Source organism: Anser anser, assembly GCF_964211835.1.
Source record: "Anser anser genome assembly, chromosome: 15".
Lineage (NCBI taxonomy): Eukaryota > Metazoa > Chordata > Aves > Anseriformes > Anatidae > Anser > Anser anser.
Genome location: NC_139736.1, coordinates 5,735,324 through 5,761,272, shown reverse-complemented (window position 1 = coordinate 5,761,272; position 25,949 = coordinate 5,735,324). Strand labels below are relative to the sequence as shown.

Below are 25,949 nucleotides of genomic sequence, written 5' to 3'. Positions count from 1 at the left end.
TACGGGGACATCATGGGGACATCATGAGGGACATCATGTGGGGACATTATGGGGGAACATCATGGGGGGACATTATGGGGGGACATTATATGGCGGCATCATGGGGGCACACCATGGTGGGACGTTATTAGTGCTGGCAGCAGGGTCAGGGTGGCTGAGCTCTGTCCGTGGTCACCCCACACACACCCCCCGGCCCCACATCACAGCCCCACACCGATCTTTCCTCACTCCTTTATTGCAGACGGGGCCGCCAGCACCCAGCCCTCACCCCACACCGACATCATGGCGTGGGGGCACCCGACAGCCATCCCCCCCCATGTCCCCATCCCAGTGCCCCCCATCCCCATCTGCGGCAGCAGGTGACAGTCCCCAGCGCCTCCACATGGCGACATCCACATCCCATCCCGGCCTTGGGACCACGGCCACGGACGGGTGGTCTCGGCGGGGTGGGGGCAGCCCCGGCCCCCCGTCACAGCCACTGCAGGGAGAAGGCCTGGTCCAACCCCAGGCCCAGCCCGCTCACGGTGAGGACCTGCGGGACAAGAGGGGACGTCCTGGGATGGCAGCGGGCAGAGATCCTTCCCTCACCGCCCCAAAAACCCTCCCTGAGCAGCACCCTCAGCCCCCTGCCAGGGCTGGGGACCCCCCCTCCTGGATGGGGCACCCCAAACGGGGCCACACCTGGTTGTCCAGGTAGGAGAAGGGCTTCTCCTGGCCGTTCAGGAGGACCTTGTGGGGAGGCTCCCGCACCCCGTAGATGCTCAGGGTGCCGATGGTGGCGGAGGCGGCCTCGGTGCTGGTGTGGAGAACGCTGGAGGTGAGGACGTTCTGTGGGAGGGGACAATGTGAGCACAAGGTGGCCAAGGCTCCCCCCATGCCCCCTCCCCACCATGTCCCACCTCCGTGGCGTTGAACACCAGGTAGGAGTAGCTGCCCCGCTCGAAGGTGTCCAGGCTCTCGCCGTCATCCCAGAAGAGGTCCCCCCAGGCGGTGGCACCCGGGGACAGGGCCACGATGAGGCGCAGGGGGTTCCCTCGGCTGGCCTCGCTGGTGGGCCCGGGTTTCTGGGGTTCAAACACATGTGCACTGTAGGGTTGGGACAGCCCAGAACAGGGCGGGGAGGGCTGCGACCTGCACGGGGGACCAGGACTTGAGGCACTGGGGGGCACACGCCGTGCAGTAGGTATCTCCCCGGGGACAGTCCCCGGCCCAGGGAGGCGGCGGGTGGGAGCTCACCTGGGTGGGCAGGATGGAGCCCTCGCGGAGATGCAGGTTGAGGTGCTCCAGGGGGGCCGGCAGCTTCAGCATCTCCCCGCTGCTGTTCACAGAGGAGCCCTGGGCAGGTGGTGAAAGCCGAGTGGGGTCAGAGATACCATGGGGGGCTCAGGAAAAGGGCCAGGAAGCAGCCACTTTGATGCCAAGCCCCATGGCCAGCACCGACACCGCAGTGTTCTAACCCTTCTGCAGCCTCCCGGAGCCTCCCCTGTGGAGCGGGGACCACCCAAAACCCGACCGAGCACCGTGGCGGCACTCCTCACCGTGTAGAAGTCGTACCACACGCCTCGGGGGAAATAGCCCGTCACCGAGTCCACCCCGGGCTCCAGCACCGGCGTCACCAGCAGGCTGCGGCCCCACAGGAACTGCCTGTCCAGCCCGTACGTGGCCGTGTCCCGGGGAAACCTGCGGTGGGACGGAGACAACGTGCGCATCGGCTGCTATCCACCATCCAGGTGAATCCAGCATCTCACCAGCTCCGTCGGGGATGCTCTTACTCAAAGAACAAGGGCCGGGCGACGGTTTCCCCGTGCAGGTGGGCACGGTGGAAAAGCGTGTAGAGGAAGGGCAGGAGGGAGTAGCGGGTCAGCAGCACATCCTTCATAGCTGTCCTTGCCGCGGGGCTGAACGCCGTCGGGTCCTGGGCCTGGGGGAGATGTGGGGAATCAGCGACTGCCCCAGCCCCAGCCCTGCCAGGCATCCCCCTGCATCCCCCATCCCGTACTCCACATCCCAAATCCCGCATCCCGCCCGTGACCTTCTCATTCTGGGAGTTGTGGTTGCGGGAGAAGGGGTAGAAGGCCCCGAGCTGCATCCAGCGGGTGCACAGCTCCTCCGAGGTGCTGCCGGAGAAGCCGCAGATGTCGGCCCCCACCAGCGGGATCCCGAAGAGGCTGAAGCTCAGCATCCCTGCGGACACGTGGGCAAGGATGCTCAGCAACATGCAGGGAGTTTTGGGGTCTCTGCCACCTCCCAAACGCAGGATGGGGTGGTGCTGGGGGTCTGCATGTGCTGTGGGGAAGGACAGGGCTGTAAGTCGGTGCTACCCACCGGGGATGGAGTAATACATGTCCTTCCACTGGCTGCGGTTGTCACCCAGCCAGTGCCCCGAGTACCGGCCCTGGCTGGGGAAGGTGGAGCGGGAGATGACGAAGGGGCGCTTCCCCCGGATCTGGATCAAGGCACTGGAAGGCAATGTGGAAACCCAGGGCAGCAGGTGAGAGCAGCCCCCTTAACCCTCAGAGGTGGAGGGACAGCTCTGGGGGTACAAGCAGCATGGTCCCCCTCTCCCTGGGCTCAACACCAGGACCAGCCTCACCCACCCAGCCCTCCCCGCAGCCACGCACACTCCCCTGCCCTGCTGGGTTACTTCTGTGCCCGAGGCTGTGAGCAGCCAGAGTGTCTCCCTTCGGGTCGGGCACTCAAACCCCAGTCCTTTTCCTACACCGTGCCAGCCCCGAGCAGCAGGATTTCACCCCGTCCCGTCCCCAGGGTGCTCGGGTACCTCGCCGTCGCTTCGGCCTCCATCAGCCCGTAGAGGTTGTGCAGGTTGTAGTGCACCGAGGCGCTCTGCTTCGCCGAGGCGCACACCGTCTTGGCAGACAGGGAATCGCCCAGCACGGCTGCCGGGAGGGACAGTCACCGTTGGCACGTGGCGGGGGGTGTGGGGACACGCAGCCCCCCGTGCTGAACGAAGTGCCCTGCTGCTGGTGCAAACTGAGCGCCGAAAGCTCCCACGGCCAGTCCCATCCCCGGTATGGCCACAAGCATGCAGTGCTCAGGTACCAGCACACGAAAGCAGGGATGGACACGTTCGGGGGTTGAAACGGAGATGTGATGTCTCTTAAAAATGGTTTTCACTCGGTTTTCAGCAGCTTGAGAGCGCGCAGTACCTACCAGCACAGCCTGCATTTCAGCGCCCTCCTTACCCGGCATGTACGGGGGGCTGTCGAGCTCTCCCGGTGGGCAGCCCTCCTCAGACCCATCCATGAAGTTGGACGGCTCGTTCATGTCCTAAGCGAAGAAAATCACGGAGCAGTTTGCAGGGGGAGTTTTTAGGGATCAGCAGCACCCAGCACTGACACCCAGGGGGTCGGGGCTCCCTCCCACACCAGAAGCACTGGCGGCAGCACCGAGCCCCTTTGCCCACTGCGTACAAGGGTAGGCACGGCGGTGGGGCAGGCGTCCTCCCAGCACCCAGTGCTTGCAAAACACAATAAAGCCGCAAAACCTTTAAAAGATGGACAGACAAAGCTCCAGGACCGGGCACCATCCAACAGGGAGCCACCCGGGGTGAGGGGGCACTTACGATCCAGACGCCATCAAAGGGCACGTGGGCATGGAAGCGCCGCAGGTTCTCCAGCCACCACCGGTGCGTGTCCCCGTTGGAGAAGTCGGCGAAGGCCGTGTAGCCGGGCCAGACCTGCAGCGAAGGCGCAGAGCAGAGGGTTCAGCACGGGGGGAACACTGCGGGGAAGTGGTGCCAGGGGGCTGTGAGCACGCTGAAGGAGCAGGGACAATAAAAACAACGATAAAATCCAAGCTGAGTGCTTTGAGCGCTGGATGCTGTGTGTGCAGCATCCCCCTGGGCACCTCGGGGTGCTGGGACCCCCCCGTGGCTGGGCGAGGGATGGCTGCTGGAGCCCAGCATCTGTGGGCTGGGCTCGCTCTGCCTCCTCTTGCATGAGCCCTCGCACCAGCCAGCGGTGGGGAGGATCTGTGATTTCCCTGTGCTTTGCCTCACTCCAGGGATTACAGCGTGAACAGCTGGGCCATTTTTCCCCCTGTTTTTAGACTTCTAAAAGTTACAGGTGGTGAGGAAGGGCCAGGAGGAGCGAGTGGCTGGGAAGGAGGGGATAAACCAGGAAGGAACCGCTGCGGGTCCAGAGCAGATCTGGAGGCACAACCTTGCCTCACCCCAAAAACAGGAAGGGAGAGAAATCAGATGACCGGCCTCAGGCAGAACCACCGACTCCGTTGCACTCATATGACTTCCCCGGGTGCCTCTGCCAGGGCAGGAGCTGGCTCTGGAGGTTGGTGGAGATGCCACGAGGTGAAACGCAGAGAGCTGGGAGGGCTGAGAGCAGAGCCAGGCTCTGGCCATCAGCCACCTGGCTTTTCCTGCAGCAGGAGGGAAGAAATCCTGGCCCTGCTCCTGCAAACCCCCCGGGGCTGGGATTTGCCCCGGTTCCTTACCTGCCCGATCAGCGGCTGCCCTTGGGTGGTGTTTATGAACAAACCCCGTCTCAAACCTTCATCGAAAGGCCAGTAGGAGCCCCGTGGGCTGGTGCTGCTGATGCCAGGGTCCTGGGGATGCAGCAGAGGGTTAGTGTGTTTCCCAGCACGGCACGGACCCTTCCCCCTGCGATGCCAGCATGATTCAGAGGAGAAGACAACCAAGACAGGGTCAGCTGGAGCCCACACACGGTGGCTGTTTTGTCCAAGAGGAACAGAAACTTGCTTCAACACTTCCAGGCATGTTTTCTAACAAGTCACTTCTGCAAGTCCCAAGGACCCGTTACAGGGTTTTGGGGAGTTGGGGGATAAATATAAGTAATCATGTGCTTATGCAAGAAACTTCAGGTCACGGCAAGGCTGCAAAAAGGACTTCAGCCAGCCGGGGGAACCCAACCTTCCCCTCCCAGGGACAGTTTCCAGCCGAGGACCTCCAGAACCCACATCTCGTGTCCTGGCCGCGGGATGAGGGGACATCACAGCTGGGTCACGAGAGCCCAGCAGCACCAGAAGGGAAGCGGGGCTTCCCACATCAGGCAGCCACCAGCTGAGCAGCCTGACCCCAGCTCTGGTCACCGGTCCCTTTGCCCGCGGGGGACAAGGACCCCAGCACCCTTGGGCTCCCGCAGCAGGCAGGAGCACAGCGTGACAACCTGGCCCGTGTCTCAGCAGTCCCTGCCCTTACAGGGGATTTCCAATGGCAGTTTGCAGACACTGGTAAAAATCCCCAGCCCCGGCGCTGGCTAGCACCCTGCAGAGACCACCCGGGGCCACCAACTGTCCCTGTGTCCCTGCCCTGCAGCCTGGCCACAAGCCCACGAGCGAGACAAGCTGAGTACCAAGATCATAACGTAGTGCTGCCTGTGCTTGTGGAGATCGTCCACCAGCGAGGGGAGGGAGGCGAATTTCTGGGGATCGAAGGTGAAGTCCCGGTACTCATCCATGTAATCGATGTCGTTCCACTGCGCGTCCTGCGGGGAAACGGCTCAGAGGCACGTGGCAGCCCCCGGCCCCCATCCCTCCTCCCTCCGCGGGGCTGGGGGGTACCTGTGGGATCTGGAAGTTCCTCATGGCCCTCACGGTCTGCCAGGTCTCGTTGCTGGAGCCGTAGCCCCAGCGGCAGAGGTGGAAGCCGAGCGCCCAGAGGGGCGGCATAGCCGGGAGACCTGCAGGAGGAGACGTGGCGCATCCGAAAGCAACGGCAGCACCGCAGAGGGATGGGGAGGAAGGGGAGAGGGGGAACAGAGGTGGCCACTTGGTGTCCTGGGGGCTGGGGCTGGGCTGGGGTGATGGTGGGGAAGCAGGGGTGATGCAGGGATGGGGACGAGCGGGAGACCACGTCGCGGTGCGGACACTCACCTATCACCTCCTGGTACTGCTGGATGACCGTGTTGGGGTCAGGCCCCAGGAAGATGTAAAAATCCAGCACCCCCCCGATGGTCCTCCAGGTCAGGGCCGGAGCGGGCTGCAGGGCCACCTCTGTGCAGAGTGGGGACAAAACCACAGCAAGACGTGGGGAGCAGCCCCGGGACCCCAATCCCCACCGCGGGGCGAGGCAGCGCTGCTGCGACACTCAGCCTCTGGCAGAGGAGAGGAGAAATCCCTGCCTTGCCCTGATCGAACACTGAGCGGGTGTCAGGAGGCTTAAACCATCACGGACTGGGGAGATCACTGGTTTATACTGGGAGGAAGCTCTCTTTTCAAAACATGCTCTGTAAGCTGAAGCAGCTCCGTGCTTCTCCCCCAGCTCCCACCTAAAGAGTGAGCGCACGCATCCCTCGCATCCTCCCCCAAACCTCCTCGTAGGCGAATAATGAATCGAGAGCTACTCGTACGGGCGAGCACACAAGACCTAGGGCTTTTCACAGGGCTGAGCCCTCCAACCTCAGCCGCAGCATTTCCCTGTGCTCACTCTGGGAGGGAGCATCGCTGCAACGAAGCGCAGCTGGAGCCCTGGTGCGAGCAGCGCTGTCCCAGCTGGCTGCTGGAGGGGACGGGTGGCCACTGGTGCCAGCCCCGGCACGGCAGGACCCCCAGGGAGTTACCAGCAGGAGGATGCCGCAGGGCACAGCTGGCACGGCGGGCACAGCTGGGGACAGCGCGGGCAGCAGGCGGCATCCCCGTCCGTGCCGGGGTCAGCCCCGCTGCCGGCCTCGGGGCGAGGCTGTTTCGGGCAGACGAGGAACAGGCACGGAGCTGCACGCAAGGGACTTGCTTTTCCGACGGCAATTCAGCAGCTGGGCGTGTGGTTAAACTGCTCGTCAGTTGCTAAAGAGCCTCGCTTTAGCCAGGAAACAGATGGCTAAGCTCAATAACGGAGCCAGCAAACCGCATCTTGTCCCTTTTATGGCTTCCTCCTGCCCCGAGTTCCTGAAGCTGCCCCGGGCACCTACCCATGGCATTGCTATTGAGGAGGAAAACCCCGTGAGCATCGCCGCCCTCCTCCAGCAGCAGGTAGAAGGGGTGAGCGCCGTACAGGTTGAACGACTCCTGCAAGCAGAGGTTGCCCGGTGAGCAGGGGAGCCCGGAGCCACGACACGCAGGCTAACCAACGTCCCCAAGCCACTTCTGCTGCCCAGTGCCAGCCACCACCAGCCTGGCATCTGCCACCCACGGACGAGGACAGTTTTGGAGCTGGCAGCCACAGGAGAGCGCTCGGGGCCATCGGCACGTGCGTGCTTTGCAATCGCACCGAAATCCTCCCCGGCATCTCCCCGTGACCACCCCCTGTCCCCGCCGGCTCCAAGGCTCCCACCAGCAGCCCCCTGCCCCGGGGGTACCGTGGGGGAGACGTCGCGGGCCCAGAGGGTGAGGGTGCTCCAGTCCAGGCTGTGCAGCAGGGTGCTGCGGTGCTCCCCCAGCCCGTACAGGAACCTGGAGGGCAGCGCCGTGGAGATCTGCAGGAACTGGTCAGCGAAGATCAAGGGGGCCACGGTGGTGTTGAGCCTGCCAGGGTGACACAGAGGGGACATTAATCCTCTTGCCCATCAGGGACGCTCCCTTCCCTCTAGAAGCATCCCTGGGGAACCGAAGTGGCGTGCCCCATCCTACATCCATGCCCCAAATGTCTTTGGCAGGTGGCAAACTGGGGTGTGGGTGAAGGCGAGGCACAGCCTGCCCCCCCTCTGCCCCCCAGCACGGCACAGCCGTTCATTTGACACCAGCAGCTTCCACTGAGGCTATTATTAACCATCGAGGCAATGCGGCTGGGGGGTTCTCCGCCTGCTGCCTCTGATAAGCGGCTCCCAAGGAAAGGACAGACCACAGGGCCTAGCGGACAGGAGCGAGGAGGAAAGGACACGGTCCCCAGGGGCTGCTGGAGCTCACCAATGGGGCTCAGCATGGGCAAAGCCACGGAGGGGACTGGAGCAGCACGGCAAAGCCACCAGCGGTCCTTTTCCCCTAAATCCCTGAGCCCAGAGCTTGCTGGGGGTTCCCACAGCTTGGCCAACTCTCTACAGACACCCAAAACCAAGGCCAAACAGGCAAAGCTGCAGCCCTTTGGTGGCCCTTTCCCCGAGCCACCAAGTTCCTTACTAGTGGTGCTTCGAAGACCCACGTCCCATGGCTGTGCCTTACTTGAGACAGGATTTTGGGCTTCTGCATCGCCCTGGTGAGGATTTGGGGCACCGTGCAGCTTTGGGGAGAGGTGCTGATGCCACCCAGCCCTGCGTGGCCACGTTTCCATCCCAAGTGGCCAGGCTGTGTCCCCATGTGAGCACCACTGTCTGTGGCACGGCTGGAGGCGATGAGTAACCACCAGCTGGAGATGCCACGACACGTTTTTCCCTAAGGAAAACCCCCAGGGGGGCAGGCAGGAGCCCGCTGGGAGAGAGCAGGGCTTTCCCCGTGCCCAGCGTGCAGGAGGTGGCTCTTACAGCACCGTCCCCGTGTCTCGGCGCCGCAGCAGCAGCCCAAAGGGGTCCTTGGAGAAGTCCAGGCTGTAGATGGGGTTTTCTGCTCTCTTCTCTGCCCGGGGAACGTCCAGAGGAACCTCGTAGCGAGGGTTGGCTGCATCGGTTATCTGCGGGGGGGAGAGAAGATGCTCTGAAGACCAGCTTAGCAAGAGGACAAAGGGGTGGAGATGCTCTCTGAGGCCACGCATGGCCATGCCAGGAGCAAAGCAGCTGCTGGTCCCACTCTGAGCAGGGGGTGGCCACCTGCAGACATGGCACAGAGGGTGCAAGGGGACAGCAGCGTGGTCACGGGCCCTGGCAGGGAACCAGAGGCACGCTCACCTTGACGTGCAGCCGCGTGTCCGTCTCCAACTCCACATCCAGGCGCAGCACCTCGATGTCCCGGGGGTAGTAGGCCTTCTCCCTGCGCACCAGCAGCCCCACCATGCCCAGCGCCGTCTGGTTGAGGCTCTGCAGCGCGTAGCTGGGGAAGTCGGGGGGGTAGAAGCACCAGGGCACCCCCCTCTCGCCCCCCGCTGCCGGGGGGGTCTCGACGAAGCAGCACCCCCGGCCCTCGCAGAGCTCCTGGGTCACCACCACGCGCCGCTCCGGGTAGCAGTCGAAGCGGTGGCTCTCGGGGACCTGGTGGCACTGGGAGGGCGGCGCGGGGCCATGCCAGCCCCCGGACACTTGTCGCAGCACCCAGACGGTGACGGTGCTCAGCAGCACGGCGGTCAGCAGCAGCCCGCTGCTCACCCACCACGGGGCCAGCCTGCTGTGGCCGGTGGGTGTCGGGGCGTCCACATCCTCCTCCTCCTCCTCCTCATCCTCCTCCTGGCTCACCACCAGCTGCGGCACTGCTGTCCTCAGCTTCTGGTACAACTTCATCGTCCTGGGGCTACAGGGGAGAAGGACGGGGGCACGGGTGAAGGAACCAGCCAGGGGAAGCTTGCCAGGATGGGGTCTCTGCGCCCGATGCCCCCATTTCAGGCAGAGCATCCTGCAGCGGCTTAAATGGGCACTGCAAACTCACGGCACCAAGAACGGCTTTGCCCAGAGCTGCCCATGCCAGGCTGGTTCTGGCCCCACCAGAGCACAAGGAGACCCTGCCACAAGGCTCCCCTGGAGACCAAGCCCCACCAGACCGAACCCCACCTTGGCTGGTGTCACAGCATCCCCTCAAGGAGTTTTACCCAGGCCTGAATTTACGGGCTGCAGCGTTTCCAGAAGCTGCAAGCAAAACCAAGCCCCCTTCACCCATCGGAGCAGAGCCGTGGTGCTGGGAGCACTAAGGTGCAGAGCATCCTCTGCTCCGAGCCTCCTCTGTCCTGAGCCTCCTCTGCTCCAAGCATCCTCTCCTCTGAGCATCCCCTGCTCACGCCCAAAGCCCTGAGTCAGACGTTTTAGCCTGGGGAGGGCTGGACAAGGGCTGGCAGGGAATATGCTGTCAATCTTTGCCTCCCACTGATAAAAAATGATTTCACAAACCTCTCAGGCAAGCATTTTCCAGCCTGGAAGCGAAGGAGAACCCCCCCCCCCCCCCGCATGCTGCCTGCAGGGAGCAGTCCCAGCCCTATAAATACGGACACAACTTTTTTTTTTTCCCCTCCGCTTTCTGCCAAAGCGCTGGGACCCCCCTCACCTCCACCGTGCAATCTCAAAAGCTCAGCAGAAGGGATTTCGCTGGCAAGCAGCTCTCGTTCCCCATTAACCCTGCCCTGTCTCCAACACCAAAATAACTCAACCTGCCGGGCCCTGGCTGCGAGCCCCGCAGCGGCAGCGCCCACCCCGCAGCGCCCCAGCCTCGCGCGACGGGCGCTTTGTCCTCACCCCGGGGGTGACAGCGGGGCCAGGACCCTGCGATCACCCTCGCGCCCCGCATGCACCCCCAGGCCCCCCAGCACGCCACCGGCCCCCGCACCGCCCTCGCGCCAGGCCGCCCGCGATGCCACCGTGCGGCGGTGGTGTTTTGGGGACGAGGGGGGACACGGCCGGCCCTGCCAAAAGGCATGGAGGGTGGGGGGCCCCCAGCCCTGCCCGGGGAGGCAGCGCTCTGGCCGTGCCAGGAGCTTACGTACACGTGTCTCCTCTTGACATTGGGGCTGCGTGCGGGCAGGGCGGGCGGGCAGGGCTCCCAGCGCTGCGGTTCTGCCCGCTGCGCCGTAAAGCCCCGACAAGGCGCCCGGCGCCTACCGCTCACCTCTAGTAGCAGCGCCAGCACGCGCCTCGTGGCTGCCTCCTCGGCTGCTTTGTGCTCTTTTTATACATATTTATGTCCACACACCCGCACCCGACGCTGTTCTGAAGCCCCGTGGTGGAGGATATGGGAGACGAGCAGTTCTATCGGTGTCCCTGTATGGCCGCGGGGTCTCCAGACCCAGCACACGCCTCCAACCCCCCCGCCTCATCCTCAGGGTTTAGCCAAAGCAGAGGGTGGAAGGGACGCCTGCGCTGACTCTTGCATCGGGGAATCTCGGTGCCTGAGCTGTTCTGAGCACGCGGCGGGTGGGTTAGACCCACGGCTCCCCACAACCCCAAAGCAAGCCCCGCTTTCTGCCCTGGATTTCACCAAATTTCTGCCCGTTCTCCCACACTCATCTGGCTGCCGAGCACGTGGAGGTGCACGCTCCTGCCCAGGACTCCCCGCTCTCAGGGGACTGGGGAGCTGCTCGCTGTTTACTGCCGAAGGCCACCGCGGTCTAAAGGTCAGCAGCGAAGGCCGACAGACCTTTGGAGCAGAGCTGCTTTCTCCAGGGAACGAAAACCAAAAGGAGGAGCGGGCGCGGGCAGGCCAGTTGCCCCAGAAGCAGAACCTCGAGCAATCCCCCGTGGCGTAGGGGGCCAGCAAACCCCGTCCTGGCCAAGGGAGGGGGAAAAACCCCGGTCTGCTGGGAGGCGTCCCTGCCACGGCAGCGGGGTTGGGACTGGGTGGGCTTTGAGGTTCCGTCCTACCCAACCCATCCTGTGATCCCGTGACGCGCTCGAGCGAGGATGTTTGGGGCTGGGAGCACAAAGCGCCCCGTGACGGCGCCGGCTTTGCAATGAACTTGTGACAGCCTCGCACAAGAAAAATAAAAAGGGAGGTCAGGTTCGATGGAGGCCGCGGTTTTGGTCAGCCACCTGCCTTGATTCATCCCCTGGGCATTTGCACCTCCCCTGGATGCCACTGAAGGACGAGGCGTTGCTTGTGCCACCGGGATGATGCCGTGGCAGCAAGCTGGACTCACAAAAAGTGTGGGTTTGGTGCAGCTGAGGCCTGGCAACACCCTGCTGGCCTCCGGGGCGGCGAGTTGCGACAGCGGGGACCATCTCGGTGCCCCACGGAGGATGGGAGGCCCTGCCAGGAGCTGCCCAGCCGGGCACCAAAATAGCCTCTAATCATCCTCGCCAGCCTCATGACTCCCAGCACACGTCCCGGCGGCTCAGCAAAGCAGCACCGTGACCGCCCTGTGACCGGGCCCACGCGCTGCAAACCCCATGGCCTTCACCGCGCCGTGCCCCTCCATGGGGTGGGAGCCTCCGGGGGGGGGAACCTCCACCGGGGGGGGGGGGGCCTTCACGAGGGGGGTGGGAAGCTCCACTGGATGGGGAAACTTCCATGGGGGGGGGGGGAGTTCTATGGGGGGAGACCTCCACTGGGGGAGACCTCCACAGGGGAGGAGCCTCCACTTGGGGGGAGACCTCTGCTTGGGGGGGAGAACCTCCACTGGGGGAAGCTTCTACCTGGGGGGAGACCTCCACTTGGGGGGAGAACCTCCACCGGGGGAGACCTCCACAGGGGAGGAGCCTCCACTTGGGGGGCAGCCTCCACAAGGGGGGAGAGGCCTCCACTTGGGGGGAGCCTCCACTGGGAGGGGAGCCTCCACCGGGGAGGAGAACCTCCACCGGGGAGGAGAACCTCCACTGTGGGGAGCCTCCACTAGGGGGGGGAGACCTCCACCGGGGAGACCCTCCACGGGGGCAGAGACCCCCACTCGGAAGCAGCCTCCACCGGCGGGGACACCTCCACTGGGGGGGGAAATTCCACCGGGGGCCGGCCTCCCCCGAGTCCAGCCTCCCCCGGGGCGCGGCGCCCCGTGACCCCGCCCCCTCGTCGTGACCCCGCCCCCTCGTCGTGACCCCGCCCCCTCGCCGTGACCCCGCCCCCTCGTCGTAGCCCCGCCCCCTCCGCCCTCCCCCCTCCCGCCGCCCTTCGCCATGAATGAACCCGCGTGGGCGTGGCCGGCGGGGCGCTGACGTCACGGGGCGGGCGGTGATTGACGCGCGGCGGTGACGCGGCCGGGCCGGAAGCGGCGGCGCCTTCTGATTGGTCCGGGCGGGGCGCGGCGGGGCGCGGGGCGGGGGGGGGGGGGGGGAGGGGGCGGCCCCGCGCTTGTTGTTGTCCGCGGGACTGGCTCGGAGCGAGCCCCAGCAGCGCCCCCGCCGCCGCCCCCCCCCCCCCGCTCCGGCCGCCCCGGGAGCGCGCGCGCGCTCCCGCCGGCACTGCAGGTGAGCACCCGCGGCGGGCACGGCGGGGTCGGCACCAGGCCGGGGGGGGGGGGGGGGGTTAAAAGGGCGGGGGGGCGCCGCTAGGGGGGGTTACGGGGGGGTTACGGGGTGTGTGTGGGGGGGGTCGGACACCCCGGCTCGGCTCGGCTCGGCTCGGCTCGGCGCTGCCCCCCGGTGCCCGTAGCGCGGTGTCCGGGTGGGGTCGCGCCCGCCGCGGCGGCTGGGCTCGAAGTGCTGAGTCACCACCGCGCCGGGCACGTGGGGCCGCCGCCCCGCGCCCAGCAGGGCCGGCAGCACGTGGAGGGGGGGCGCCGGGGGGGGGCTCCGGCAACCGGGGGGGAACGGGGCGGGGGGGGGGGCTCCGGGAAGCTGGGGGGTGCCGCGACCCCGCCGCCGTTCGCGGCTGTTGCCGTTGCCACCCGCCCCGCCCAGCCCCGCCGCCCCCCCCCCTTTCTTACCCCCCCCCATTTTTTTTGGACCCCCCCCCGGGCCGGTTCCGCTGCGTGGCCCGATGGAAAAGTTGCCTGAAGTTGTGGGGGGGGGCACGGTGATGCGCGGCTCCGCTTTGGGGTTTTCAGCACCCCGCCTTCATGTCCAGGTCTATCCTGTGGCCCCCCCCCCGGGGCAGCCGGTGCCTGGATTTTTAACGGTGTTTAAAATACACCCTATTAAAGCTGGTGCGGTGCTGGGGGTCCAAAGCCAGGAGGCTTTGTGGGGCCGGGGGTTTTCCTATCGGTGGGGTCGGGGGGGGGCTCCGAGTGCCCCACGCGTGGCTCCTTAACGGGTGGGTGCAGCCGTGGGCAGGGGCTGCCAGGACCCCCTGGCTGCGGGCACGGCCGCCACGTGGGCGCGGGTCGGTGGGGAGTTTTGGTGCTGGTATTTTGGGGTTTGCTCCGAAACGGGGGTGGGGAAAGCCCGTCCGTGGCGGTGGCGGGGACGGGGAAGAAAAGTGGCGTGAGACGGAGAAACGGCCGGGAGGGGAACTGAGACCTCTGGACTCGCCAAGTGCCCGATGAGGGCCTCCTTCCTCCTCCTCCTGCTGCTGTTGCTGCTGCTCCTGGCGGGGCTGCTCGCCTCCCTCGTGGGCTGTTTCACCGGCCGTGCCGAAAGCAGGCCACGAGGTCTGAAATTAGGAACGAGCCCCCGTTGGGCAGCGCGCCGCCGCGGGAAGCGGCGAGGCCTCCATTTTCGCTTTCACCTGCCTGCCCCCGGCGTCGGGGGGGCTGCGAAGAGGAGGTGAGCCCGGAGGCGTCAGGACAGGAGCCGAGAGCCGTCGGGACGGCTGCGGGACGGGAGCCACGCGTGCCATCGCTGCCTTCCAAGCCCTGGCCATCGAGACGCTTGACCCTGCGCCCCAGCCCGGTGCTGCCGTGCTTTAGCAGCGAGTTAATTTACCTTGGGCTTTGCTCGCTGCTGCGAGCGGTGCGTGCTCGGCGCCTCTTGCCCTCTCCTTCCGTGTACACACTGGCGCAGAGCAGCCTTCCCCGCGCAGTCACTTCCGAGGCGTGATGGATGCCGCCGCTGTCCAATGGCGCCGCGCAGGGCCGGGCGGCAGGAGAGTTAACTCCGCTGGTACCTGACGGAGGTGCTGGACGCCGTTAATTAATTGTAATTAATGCTGGCCGTGAGGTTGGGGCGTGGCGGCTGTCCTTAGCAGGACACGCTGCCGGCCTCTTGGCTCACCAGGGCTCTGTGCCGGAGCCGCGGTGCGTCGCGTGTCCCTGGCTATATTAGGGCACGCTCGTGCCCTGCTTCAGAAGTGTTCCTAAACCAGCCAGCGGTTTGCTGCCTTTTATTTTGCGCTTTCCCCTCGAGGACAGGGCGCTTTGTCACGTTTCACCTCGTTCCTGCGCCCACCTGGGCAATCTGGGGACGTATGGGCGCGACGCGCTCCTGATTCCATCAGCCTCGAGCGGTGACTGATGGCCGGAGCGCGCTGCGGGGCCGGGCGCTGAAAACCTTGAGCTGGGGAGCCAGGAGAGGACAGCTGGGAGTGCTGGCCCCGCGGCACTTGGGGTTTGTGGGATAAGCTCGCTCGCTGACGGTTTCTGTAAACATCCAGCTGTGAAACACTTGAGCAGCGCTAGCACTTTCAATTATCAGGAAGTTTCAGGCTCAGCACCCTGTCGAGATGAGCAGGCAGTTTCCACTTCTGTCTGAGCTATTGTTTCAGGCTATCTTCAAACTCGGGCAGAGCCTTCCAAGCATGAAGCAAGCGCAAAGCCACGCGGCGCCGCGACCATAAACACAAGGACCGGGGGGAAGAGAGGCAGCACCGCGAAGCTCCCGGGCGGGGGGGATGGATCCCGTAGCAAATCCCCTCGCTTTGCATGGCAGCAGGACCCCAAATAGCCACGCCACTGCGTTGCTGTGTCACAGCCGGTGAAGATGTCCAAACTGACGTCTGGCCACATGCGTGGGATCTGATCAGATCCTGTGTGAGTGAGCCGAGCCGTTTGCTGCTCGGTGCCTCGGCTCCTCTGCGTAGGAGAGGGGTGTCTTTGGGCTCACGGTGCTGGGACGTGATTCGGGTGCAGCTCTGTCACCACCTTTGTGAGCGCACGGTGGGAGGAGCACCCTGCGCTGTGGCTTGTGAGGACCGGCAGTGTCTTCTGCGTACCTGTCCCCTTCGGACACCTTGTGTCCCCCGAGGTCCTGGGTTCCAGCTGTGACAGGCGTACCCTCCTGGTACCCTCCTGGTACCCTCGTGGTGCTCCGCTCCCTCACCACAGGCTCTCTGCAGCATCCGACGAAGTTGTTTACCAACGCAGCGCAGCCCGTCTGATCTCTGTCCAGGCTTCCCCAGAGAGCGCCCCAGAGAGCCGTGTCCTGGCAGCTCTCGCGTTTGCTCCAAAGGTTCCCGAATCTCCCCTTTGCTGCTGGATGCTGGTTCCGATCCATAAGGGAAATGGAAAGCTGGCCAGCTGGGCGAGGGCTGCGCGGAGAACAGTAAACAGTGACTCACCCCTCCTGGTGTCTTCTCCCTGCTCGTGTCAAATATATTGCCTCGCTTGCGCTCCCGGATTCACGCCGGCAGCCCGGTCCTCCCCTCTCCTGTTCCGAATGAATGACAGCCGTCAGTCTGCCTCGCGGGCTGCGTGAAGGTTGTCAGAGCAGGGGAAGGGCTTTCTGAAATGACGGGCGAGGGATGGTGCTCGGCGTGCCGTGCTGCAGCCCGTCACAGACCCGTGGCGGGGGCGCGGAGATGAAGATCGAAGCATCTGTGGTTGCCTTCGCCTGTTGGATCCGGCGGTGTCCTTGGGAAGCGCATCCCTCCGGCTAGCCTCCTGAAGCTGGGAGTGATTTGGGGATAAACGGGGGAGATTTGGGTAACTTGCTACAGCAGATGCCCGGGAATTAAATCCCTGAGTTTGGGAATGAGCAGAGAATTCCCCTCGGTGCTCAACTGAGGCTCGCCGGCGGAGATCCCCGCCGCTGCTTGAACGTTTCGCCGTTTTTCTGCCCTCTGGAAGTAGGTGCTGGCCTGGCTGGAGGTGAGGGTCGCGTGTTTTCAGTTTGCTGTACTTGTGTGAGGATGGAAGCTGAGCACCAGCGGGGCTGTCTGCCAGGCGCTCGTGTTCTGGCCGGGGCTGTCTTTCGGCGCAGAAAGAGTTTGAAAACTCGAGTTCATCCGCAGTTGTCGGGTGTCGGCGGAGCCTTTGTAGTAAATCCTTAACGCGGAACACGCTCTGAAAGCCCCGTAGCGTGGAAAGTCTGAAATCGCGTTCTGGCGTCTCTTCTTTCTCTTAATTACCAACCTCTCGTGGAAGGCTCTGCCTCGCCTCGGCACGGCCGGGCTGTCTCCGACACCCAGAGCCGGGGGTCACCGGGAGCTCCAGGCTGCGACCCTCAGCCTCGAGGTGCCAGGAGTGGGTTTTGGGGAAGGTTTTGGGGAGGGCGCTGCCAGCGGCACAGGAGCCCTCTGTGAGGGGGAGAGAGGGCGTTGGCGAGGCTGCCGGTGGGTAACTTCATTGCGGAATTACCAGGGCTTTTTGTGCAACACCCAGTCAAAACACTCGCTTTAGATACGAGCGTGGAGCCGAGCTGTAAAAGCCTTTGCCTGTACGGCTGCTGTCTTACTACTCGCTGTTTTATTTATGTAGCGTCCTAAGTGTGTCACGCTGCTTACAGAATAAAGATGTAATGCGCTCCTCGTTCCAAAAAGCCGAGCTCCTAATTTTAGACGTGATGCAGCAAATGCAATTAAGGAAAGAAGGGCAGCAGCAGGGTGCAGACTGGAAGGGCTGGAGTAATCAAATCGCGGGTGGGGTCCCCGCAGACCCCAGAGCAGTGCATTTGGGGGATGCCATGGGTTCGGCATGTTTGCGGGACGATTTACTATTCCGTCCTGGGGTTTTTGCCTCTCACTTTGGGAATGCCCTGTCACTGGGAGCCGAGTAACCCAAAGTGGTGCCGAGGGGCAGGATTTGGCCGGTGGGGGGTCTGTGGTTCAGGTGACGTGCCCGTGCCACTGGTGGGGATCGCAAGTGGTGCTGTGTGGGCATCGAGAGCGTGGGCGGGGTGATGGGGAGCTCGTGTGCTCCTCCTGGAGCTGTTTGGGCACGTCCGCATCCTTGTCCCCATCCCGTGTGCCACCAGCGGCCGCGACATGGCCCAGCCACGTAACAGGACTGACCGCAGCCCGACCAGAGCACTTGGGTGTGCGGCGCGGCCGGAGGAAGGCGTGGGGTCGGGAGATGCTGCACAGGGTGACAGGTGACCGGGGGGGGCCGTCACCACGCCGAGCCGCCTCGCACCCGTGCGCTGACCCCCGCCGGAGGCGATCTCAACCCTCGCCGCATGTTTTCCGCGCTCTTTTACGTTTCTTTCCGTCCCCGCGCGGCCAAGCGGCCTGTTCAGTTTTTCCATCGGCTGGCGCAGAAGGCGCTTTGAAGACACGTTGGGTGAGGATCAAAAGGCTTTTTGTGCAACCGGTGGGTGTCACCGCCCTGCCGTGTCGCGTTCCCCCCCCCCCACCTCCTTCTCGCCTTTCCTTTTCCGGCCGCCCCGCGCCGTGCGTTGCGTTGCGTCGCGTTGGGTGCCGCCAACGGGGCCGGCATCGCGCCCCTTTCCTTGTAGGGCTGGGGGGGGGTGGCGAGGGAAGAAGAAGGAGGGGGGGGGATGCCGAGGGGAGGAAGAGTTCCTGATGCTGTGGGAATGCGAGCTCTCCAAGTCTGTAAACAGCTGGTGACTCACTGCATAGCTATGGCACCAACTGCCTGCGCGGCCGCGGCTCCCCGCGTGCGCAGGGAGGGGGCTGCCGGCCGCTTCCTTTACGCACTGGCAGCGCTCCGCTCCCCCCAGCTCGCCGGGACCGTTGGGCCGAGGCGAGGAGCTTTTCCTTCCTCCTTCGTGCTAGCGCGCGCGCCTCCGGCCTGGAGGTAGGGGTGGGCGGCCGAGGGGAAGCGATGAGGAGGAGGAGGAGGACGGCGAAGGCAAGAGCCGGCCCTCGCGCCCAACGCAGCTCGGGGAAGTTGGCTTGGGGGGGGGAACCCCGGGCTCATGGCGAGTAAGGGGCAGCGGGAGCCGTGCCCGGGGTGGGGTGGGTGCTGGAGGAGAGCAGGGCAGGGCTGCGGGATGCTCTGGCAGAAGCAGCACCAGTTGCTCGGAGCGGTCCATTCATCACCCAGCGTCTCGGCCTCGTCCCTCCTCCGGCGGGCGTGCGGAGCCGCGCTGCCTCGGGCTGGAAAATAGAGGAGGCGCCTGAACGCGCACCCTGATGTCTGGGATAGTATCTCGGCACTTGCGGGAGTATTATTATTATTATTATTATTATTTATTTTTTTTTCAACCCTCCACCCCCAGCTCTTCGTCTCGCTTTGTACGTCAGCCGTGTGACAGTGAGGTGTCTCGCCTGACAAAGCGCAGGTGACAGCAGCACGGGCAGCACCCACGCGGCTCCCTCGTGTCCCCGCAGCCCACCTTTGCACCCCCGGGTCCCTCCACCCGCTGTTTGCAGATATGAATGAGTTTGTTTACTCGCCGACGACCTCGTGATGTCTTTGCACAGACATGACCTGAAGTCGTTATCGCTTTTGGGCTTCTCGGTTTCCATGGCGACTGTCTCGGGGTTGGCTACTTTCCCAAGGTCACCATGGCAACTATCGGAAGGGAATCATGCTTGGGATGCTTCGGCTGGATTTTTCATGAATGATTAGGATGTGTGACACGACGCAGACGTGGAAACGGGGAGGGTTTGGGCTGGGCCGGGTCCGGGGAGTTGGGGGGGGGCGGGAGGAGAAGGGGAGCGGGGCTGCCGCCAGACGGGCGCGGTGCCGCCGGCTGCGCAGCCCCTCGGAGCCGGTGGCGTGGCGGGGGGGACCGGCGCGCCGCGGGAGCCCTCCCCGCCGGGGGAGCGACAGGCGGAGGCTGTGATGGTGGCACGGCTGCGCTCGCCTCGCCAAGGGTAAGGTCCCCGCGGCTGCTGCCGAAACCCGAGGTTTCGGGTGGCTCGTCGCCGAAAGGCTGGGGGGGGGGGGGTGTATTTAAGCCCCCCCGGGGAGGTGGGAGCGAAGGGTGCCGCCGGGGGACCTGCCAGCGCCTTGCCAGACATCGCCGGGGGGTCAGCGCGCGGCGGCGAGCATCGTCAGGTCTCGGTGTGCTGGGAGAGGCAAAGTCCTGCCTTGCTTTGTCATTACTGGGGGGGGGGGGCTTTTGTTCCTGGCGTTTGGGTTTTCCAGTAGCGTCGCCTTTGGGTGGGGACGGCGCTGGAAGCAGGTGACGAACCAGGCAGCCTATTTCTGGGCTGCTGATTCAATGTCAAGCCGTGTTAATAATCGTCAAAAGGAGGGTGAAGGGAGTTGTTGTCTTGTGGCTTTGCAGAGCCTTTTATGAGCGGAGGTGACTCTCCGGCCGGTCCCTAAGGGGGTGTCCAGAGCGTTTGGGTTGCCTCTGGAGGGAGACGAGCAGGGGAAGGGGCCCGGGTGGCCGCGCTTGGTGATCCCCCAGCAAAGAGGTGGCAGTGCATGGCCGCTCGCATCGCATCGCTGTTGTTTACAGGCGGGTGGGTGTCCTTCCCTCGCTCCCTGCCTCGTCACGGTGTGCTTAAAAGCAAAAGCTGAGGTCTTCAGCATCAGGAAGCAATGAGCTTGTCCGTACAAATGTCTCTTCCTCACGTCTGTACAGGGCAGGTGGATCTCTGAACCCTTCCCAGGGTTTTAAGCGATGGTGCAGTGTTTTTCAGGGGTGGCTTGGACTGGGGTTTCGGGCCGTGTATTGGGTGTCTTTTCCCTTAACCTGCCTTCATGTCTGAGATTGGCGTAACCTGAAAACCTTGTTTTGTGTTTTGTTTTTTTTCCAGTTGCAATTTCTGAGCAGTTTTGTCCAGAAGACTGTGCTCAGGTTATGACGACTAATCCCAAACCGAACAAGGCGTTAAAGGTAGGGGAGGCCGAGCGGGTGCCGCTGGGTGGCAGGGGAGGCCGTGGCAGAGCCGTGCTCCGTGCTGCACCCATCGCACGTGGCTCATCTTTTCTTCTGAGAGACTCTTACAAATGGGTGCTGATATAATTTCCCATTATCTATGGGAAAGATCTCCAAGAGAGATAGGGTAGAAGAATGCTAGTTGTATCTAGAAATATGGCTGAAGTCTCTGGGGTTGCGGGCTCGAGCATCCCAGTTGCCATCCAGGAGACCTTGGGGTAGGGCAGGTGCTGGCAGCACCCTGACAGCAGCGCTCCCAGGCCTGGCAATGCAGTACTTCTGCTCTCAGGGGTGAGGTGCAGTGGGGAAAGGCAGCTTCCACCTGTTCCCGTGCAGATCCACAAGGCAGTAAATGCCTCGGGTATACCTGCTGCGCGGTGGACCAGGCGTGCGTGGTTCATGCTCTGGTGCAGCTTTTCTGGTGTCCTGGCTCTTTGTTCCAGGTGTCTGTAGTGTCAGAAGAGCCAGAAGAATGATGTCTTGGAGGTTCTGGGCGTAGCTGTGGCAGCAGACCTGCTCGAGAGTGAGGCACACACCCTCGGTGTCTCTCTGGTGCAGGAAAACCCGATCAGGCCGTGCTCCTTGAAGCCACACAGGGCTGGTTTTGGTCAGTGCTCCGACGAGCAGCCTTTGATGAAAAGCCACAGCGTGCCAAATTAAACCCTGCGCACAAGTGGCTGTTCTGCTCGGAGCCTGCCGCACGGGTGTCCCAGCGTGATGTGGTGGAGGGTGTCATCGTCAGGGCTCGGCCCCGAGTCCTGGCCGAGGACGAATTCAGTCTCCTTTTATTTCCTTGAGCTCCCCGCGGTGCCTCGGGGCGTGCTGCTGGCAGGGGGCAGCCCCTCCGCCGCCCGCGGGGCCGCTGCTACCCCTGTGCTGTTGGTGTTTGCAGGTAAAGGAGGAGTCGGGAGAGAATGCCCCCGTGCTGAGCGACGATGAGCTCGTGTCAATGTCCGTACGGGAGCTGAACCAGCACCTGAGGGGTCTCACCAAGGAGGAGGTCATCCGGCTGAAGCAGCGGAGGCGCACGCTGAAGAACCGGGGCTACGCTGCCAGCTGCCGCATCAAGCGCGTGACTCAGAAAGAGGAGCTCGAGAGGCAGCGGGTTGAGTTGCAGCAAGAGGTGGAGAAGCTGGCCAGAGAGAACAGCAGCATGAAGCTCGAGCTGGACGCCTTGCGCTCCAAGTACGAAGCACTCCAGACCTTTGCTCGTACTGTGGCGCGAGGGCCTATTACCCCGGCCAAAGTTGCCACCACCAGTGTCATCACCATTGTGAAATCCGCCGAAATCTCATCCAGTTCTGTGCCGTTCTCAGCAGCGTCCTAGTGCCCTCGGGGGGGGGAACTAGCAGCCTTGCGGAGGGAGGGGAGAAGGCTCTTATGCATTGTTCCGGAGTCCTTGGTCACGTCAAGAATTGGCATCTTAACGATTCTCTTCCAAAAGCGTAAAAAAAAAAAAGAAGAAAAGGAAAACAAAACAAAAAAAACAAACCCCAAACCTATAAAGGGAACTTAACTGGCTGCTTCTCTCTGGACTCGGTGGCTCCACCAACCCCTCGTGTCCAGGACTGAGCTCTGTATGCAGTACAAGTTGCTTCCTCCTTCCCCCTGCCTCCCCCGGCCCCCTCCCCGCCGTGGGCAGCTTTCCAGCTGGGAGAAGATACCCGAGGAGCCTCCGGAGTCTTCGTGAACGATGCTCAAGAGCCAGGAAACAGATGGACCGTAGAAATCGTCACGTGAGATGAATGTATGGAAAAGAGTTTCCTTTAGTGGCATCCTGCTCCCTGTCAGAAGGGTCTCCCCTACCCTCCCCGCTTCCATCTGCTGTCGCGAGGGCAGGGAAATAGGCATTTCGGTTTGGGCTTCATCCTGCCAAGAGTGGATGGGAGTGGGAGGATGATGGAGACTAATGCTTGGGTGTGACCTCACACATTAGGAACAACCTTTTGTTTTCAATCCATGCTGTTAAAATATGGAAAAATATATATTTTACATATTTTAATACGCCCCACTACCTGTGTGGCCTATAAAAAATATTACATTGCAGCCTCCTTTATTCCAAGCCCAAGTTTCCTAATAGCTCCTTCCCTAAGGTGTGCCTGTGAATTGGGTATATTTATGCAGTGTATTTCTTCCAAATGATCCGCGGTTTTGAAATAGCGGCTTTTTTTTCGTTTTATTTTCATGGATTCCCCGAAGCTTAGGGGAAGGAGGCACAGTAAATGCTGTGAAGAGCTGTGTGATGGGGAGGAGAGGGGAGACGAGGAGGAACGATGCTGGAAGTATTACCAGGTGGAGGCTGCGAGACGGCGGGGCGGTTCTGCTGGGCTCAGCGCTCTGAGAAGGGGTTTGCGTGGAGTATTTGGGACGTTTTTAAAGCACTGAAGTGTAACCAGAGGGACACGGGCAGAAGGAGAGACGTTAGAGCCTCCTCTTTGGTGGAAGTGGTGGGTAGGCAGCGATGGTCCCAGCTGCAGAGCTGGGCTCTTTGATGGCCATAGGAGGGCTGTGGGGAGGTCAGACGGGAGCCGTGCGAGGCTTTTCCTCTCTGTCTCGTGTCAGTCAGGATCCAAAGAGTACAGCCTACAACCCTCAGTGTTCAGACAACCTGTGTGAATGTGACCCTGAAACTTGACGCTTCCTCTCGGGAATCTGTGAATTGCCCCGGGAGACGCACGGAGGGCAGGACGAAGATGGTCGCGCGTAGGGGAAGGAAGAGTTGGGACCGAGAAGTCGTGCGTGTGGCTCTGAGCAGTGGTTGGGGAGAGGGATTTCTGGCTCGGCAGTGGGCAGGAAGCCGAGAGGAGGGATTCTGCTGTCGCGCAGCAGCGCCGAAAGGACGAGTGTTTCCAGGTCACTGTAAAAAAATAGCTATGTTGGTGTTTGTGCGTTTCGTTGTCTTTTTTATTTTCTTTTTGAAGTAGGAAAGAAAAGGGACTGTGAGTTTGGCAGGGCAGAGACTTGTGGAACGGACGATGCCTGTTGTCACGCAGGTGAGAAGTGAGGTTTCTGAAGGTGAAGCTGAGGGGAAGAGCTATGGGGATTTGGGCTCCGGAGTAGAAGCCAGAGATCACGGAGAGTTGACCGGTGTTTTGGACTGAAGGAGAAGTGATGGAGTGCCATGTAAAGGGGGCAGGAGGCTGGCATCCACCACCCAGTACGACTTGTTGTTCGGGGCTCTGTCTTGTCTTGAATGGCAGTAAGTTTGCAGAGTTTCAGCCCTCTTTGTCTTTGGAAGAAGTCATTAGCTTGCTTTTCCTTTTTTATTTTTTCACCTTGTCATTGGAGTCTCTGCATTTCCCAAGGGGGCCCTCTGTGAAATAGGTTAATGAAAAGAGAAGCCTCAGCCTCGGTTCTCGTTCAGTCCTCAACACCTACCTTCGTGACCTTACTGAGCCAGGAAGGGTGCGAGCGAAATGCTTCCTGCAGGCTTGTCGCCCCCGCCGGATCCGCGTGTCACGGAGGGGAGCAGGGAGTTTCCTACAAGTGGCTTTCCAACCCGTGGAGTTTGGATGACACTTGGCGTTACCTCATTTCTCCTCCACTCCCTCCCTATCTCCTAACAGGCAGATCGATGTCCTGTGTATCAGTACCAGTTATTGACTCCCACAGCAGAAGCTGAGGAAGAGAAAGATGTTACTGTCATTTCCTGGTCCTCTCATGTTCTCCAGCTCGCAAACGTTGGAAACTTTCCCAGACCTTTACAGGTGCCTCCGAAAACAGGCAAAATGGAGACTCCTGGCACTGTTGGGGCTTTAAATGAAAACTTTAACGAAAAAGGCCAGTTGACTTGAAAATGCCCAAATGCTTCCAGTCTTTAAAACAGCTCCAGAGCTCCATAACATTCCTGGCTAGATAGGAACACCCTCTGGCTGCCCTTGACCCCCTGTCGGTGAAAGCAGACCAGTCGCACGGAGGGGGACGGAGGTTGAACTTTGTTCCTTGGGGAGGGTCTTCTTGCTGTTGGAATGAGTTGAGAAACATATCTTTTATGTGGCACTTCCCTTGCGGCCAAGTATTTCTTTTTTCCAGTTCTTGGAAGGGTGCCAAAGGCTTGTCCAAGCGATTGCTAGTTTAGTGCTGGTAGGCACTTAAATCTCTGGTCACTCGATAAAGAACAAGAGGCCTGGGTGTTGTTAAAGCTGTTGATACCATAGCCATGGTAGGTAATCCATATTGGATATCCATAAGGACCACGTGGAAATATTTAAAGAGAGAGAAATATATATATAAATATATAATTATATACATTTTATCGTACAGATTTTTCGTAAAAAAAAAAAATAATTTTTTTTCCAAGTTTGATACTGTAAATCTTTATTAAAAGAAATTGCCAGTCCAGGGCTCCCTGGGTGGTGACCTGGAGGGGAATGAAATGTCCTGGCTAAACTTCCACAGGGGGATCAGAATTGCAAGGTAACGTGGAGGGAGGAATGACCCGAAAGCTGTTGACCACGTTGGAGACCCAGCTCCTCCACCCTCCGTCCCGGAGGGCCCTCCAGCTTGGGGTTGTCACATTGCATTCCTCTGGGGTTTGGTTTGTTTCTGTTTGATTTTTTTTTTCTTTTTTTTTTTTTTTTCCTCTCCGTCCTGCACTTGCAAGCCTGACACCCAGGGCAAGCGTGGTGCGGGGAGCTGGCTGCCGCTGCAGAGTCCCCAGGGCGCTCCCCCGCCGCAGTACCTCTCGCTCATCTCTCGCTGCAGTAGTTGGGGTGCCGGGGCTCCCTTCTCTGCCCCTCTTCGCTTGCCAAGGAGCGGTGGGCTCTGAGTTTGAGTGCTGGGAGTGCTCTCCCGGGCCTGGCCTTCCTTGCCCCTCCGCAACGTGGGCACAGCGGGATGCTGGAACGGCCTGCAGCATCCACACAGGTACCGGGAGGGAGTCCCTGGTCTCATAGGCACCTTTGCTGGTCTCTCCATTGGCAGTGGGGAAATCTTTTCCCTCCAGGGCACCTCCAGACCCTCGAAGCAAGTCAGCATCTCAGCTCTTGCCCACCCCTACCGCCTGCAGGAGCCCTGGGTGCCACCACAGCTGTGGGGAGGGACAGGTGCTGGTGGGCGAGGGCGCGATGCCATGGACGCGTGGCACGGTCGGGCTTCTACACGGCTCAGACCCCGGGGAGGAGGAGAAGGTGGCATTTTGGTTCTTCTTTTTTTTTTTTTTTCTCTCTCGAATCATTTAAACTTCATTGTCATGATTGTTTTTATTTAAAAAAAAAGAAAAAAAGAAAACAAAGAAAAACAAAACGAAAACGAAAAACTTTTGTAACGTGGATTTGTTTTCCTTCGTCTGTATTTCAGTCTGCTGGGGTGTTTCCGTAGATGGTGGATACTTGCTTTCATTTTTTTAATGATAGAAGTCTTCTGTTTTAAGTTGTTTTTTATCACCAGCTCATTCTATCCTCTGTGGTTACTCAGTAATTTCATTTCAATATTTATTTTTGTGCTGCTTTTTTATTATAAAATAAATTATTGATATACCAAGCAATGTGGATTCCTGTTTGTAAGGCGAGTAGCCCTGTGTATGTGTCCATTACTTTCTCTTGACAGCCACAACGTAATTTATTGCTGTAAATTTAGCTGCAGTGACTGGTTTTTTTGTACCTTTCCAATAAAGCATTTTCTGGTTTCAGACTT

The 25,949-nt window shown here is 61.6% G+C and overlaps 2 protein-coding genes across 13 annotated transcripts; one reads left to right on the top strand and one right to left on the bottom strand.

The window, feature by feature from the left end:
* Positions 1-219: 219 nt before the first annotated feature.
* Positions 220-14,421, bottom strand: LOC310881955 (lysosomal alpha-glucosidase-like). Of its 7 annotated transcripts, none has more exons than XM_083799938.1 (20): positions 14,289-14,421; positions 8,748-9,303; positions 8,388-8,533; positions 7,290-7,455; positions 6,903-6,999; positions 5,869-5,988; positions 5,557-5,675; positions 5,349-5,480; positions 4,471-4,581; positions 3,584-3,697; positions 3,204-3,288; positions 2,780-2,897; positions 2,326-2,459; positions 2,033-2,184; positions 1,773-1,921; positions 1,539-1,680; positions 1,237-1,335; positions 900-1,064; positions 682-828; positions 220-532 (listed from the first exon to the last, which is right to left on the bottom strand). In XM_083799938.1, exons 2-20 carry the CDS (start codon positions 9,291-9,293, stop codon positions 470-472), a joined length of 2,805 nt encoding a protein of 934 aa, XP_083656064.1. In that variant the 5' UTR covers positions 9,294-9,303; positions 14,289-14,421; the 3' UTR covers positions 220-469. The 7 variants fall into 7 exon arrangements, with proteins under 7 accessions (XP_083656064.1, XP_083656063.1, XP_083656066.1 ...); XM_083799937.1 differs by lacking the exon at positions 14,289-14,421 and adding an exon at positions 11,134-11,865; XM_083799940.1 differs by lacking the exon at positions 14,289-14,421 and adding an exon at positions 10,606-11,037.
* MAFK (MAF bZIP transcription factor K) lies at positions 12,723-25,949 on the top strand. 6 transcript variants are annotated; one of them, XM_083799952.1, is made up of 3 exons: positions 12,723-12,893; positions 20,194-20,273; positions 21,208-25,949. In XM_083799952.1, the coding sequence occupies exons 2-3, from the start codon at positions 20,238-20,240 to the stop codon at positions 21,640-21,642; spliced, it is 471 nt and encodes a 156-aa protein (XP_083656078.1). In that variant the 5' UTR covers positions 12,723-12,893; positions 20,194-20,237; the 3' UTR covers positions 21,643-25,949. The 6 variants fall into 6 exon arrangements, with proteins under 6 accessions (XP_083656078.1, XP_083656082.1, XP_083656083.1 ...); XM_083799956.1 differs by lacking the exon at positions 12,723-12,893 and adding an exon at positions 16,255-16,387; XM_083799957.1 differs by lacking the exon at positions 12,723-12,893 and adding an exon at positions 18,027-18,220.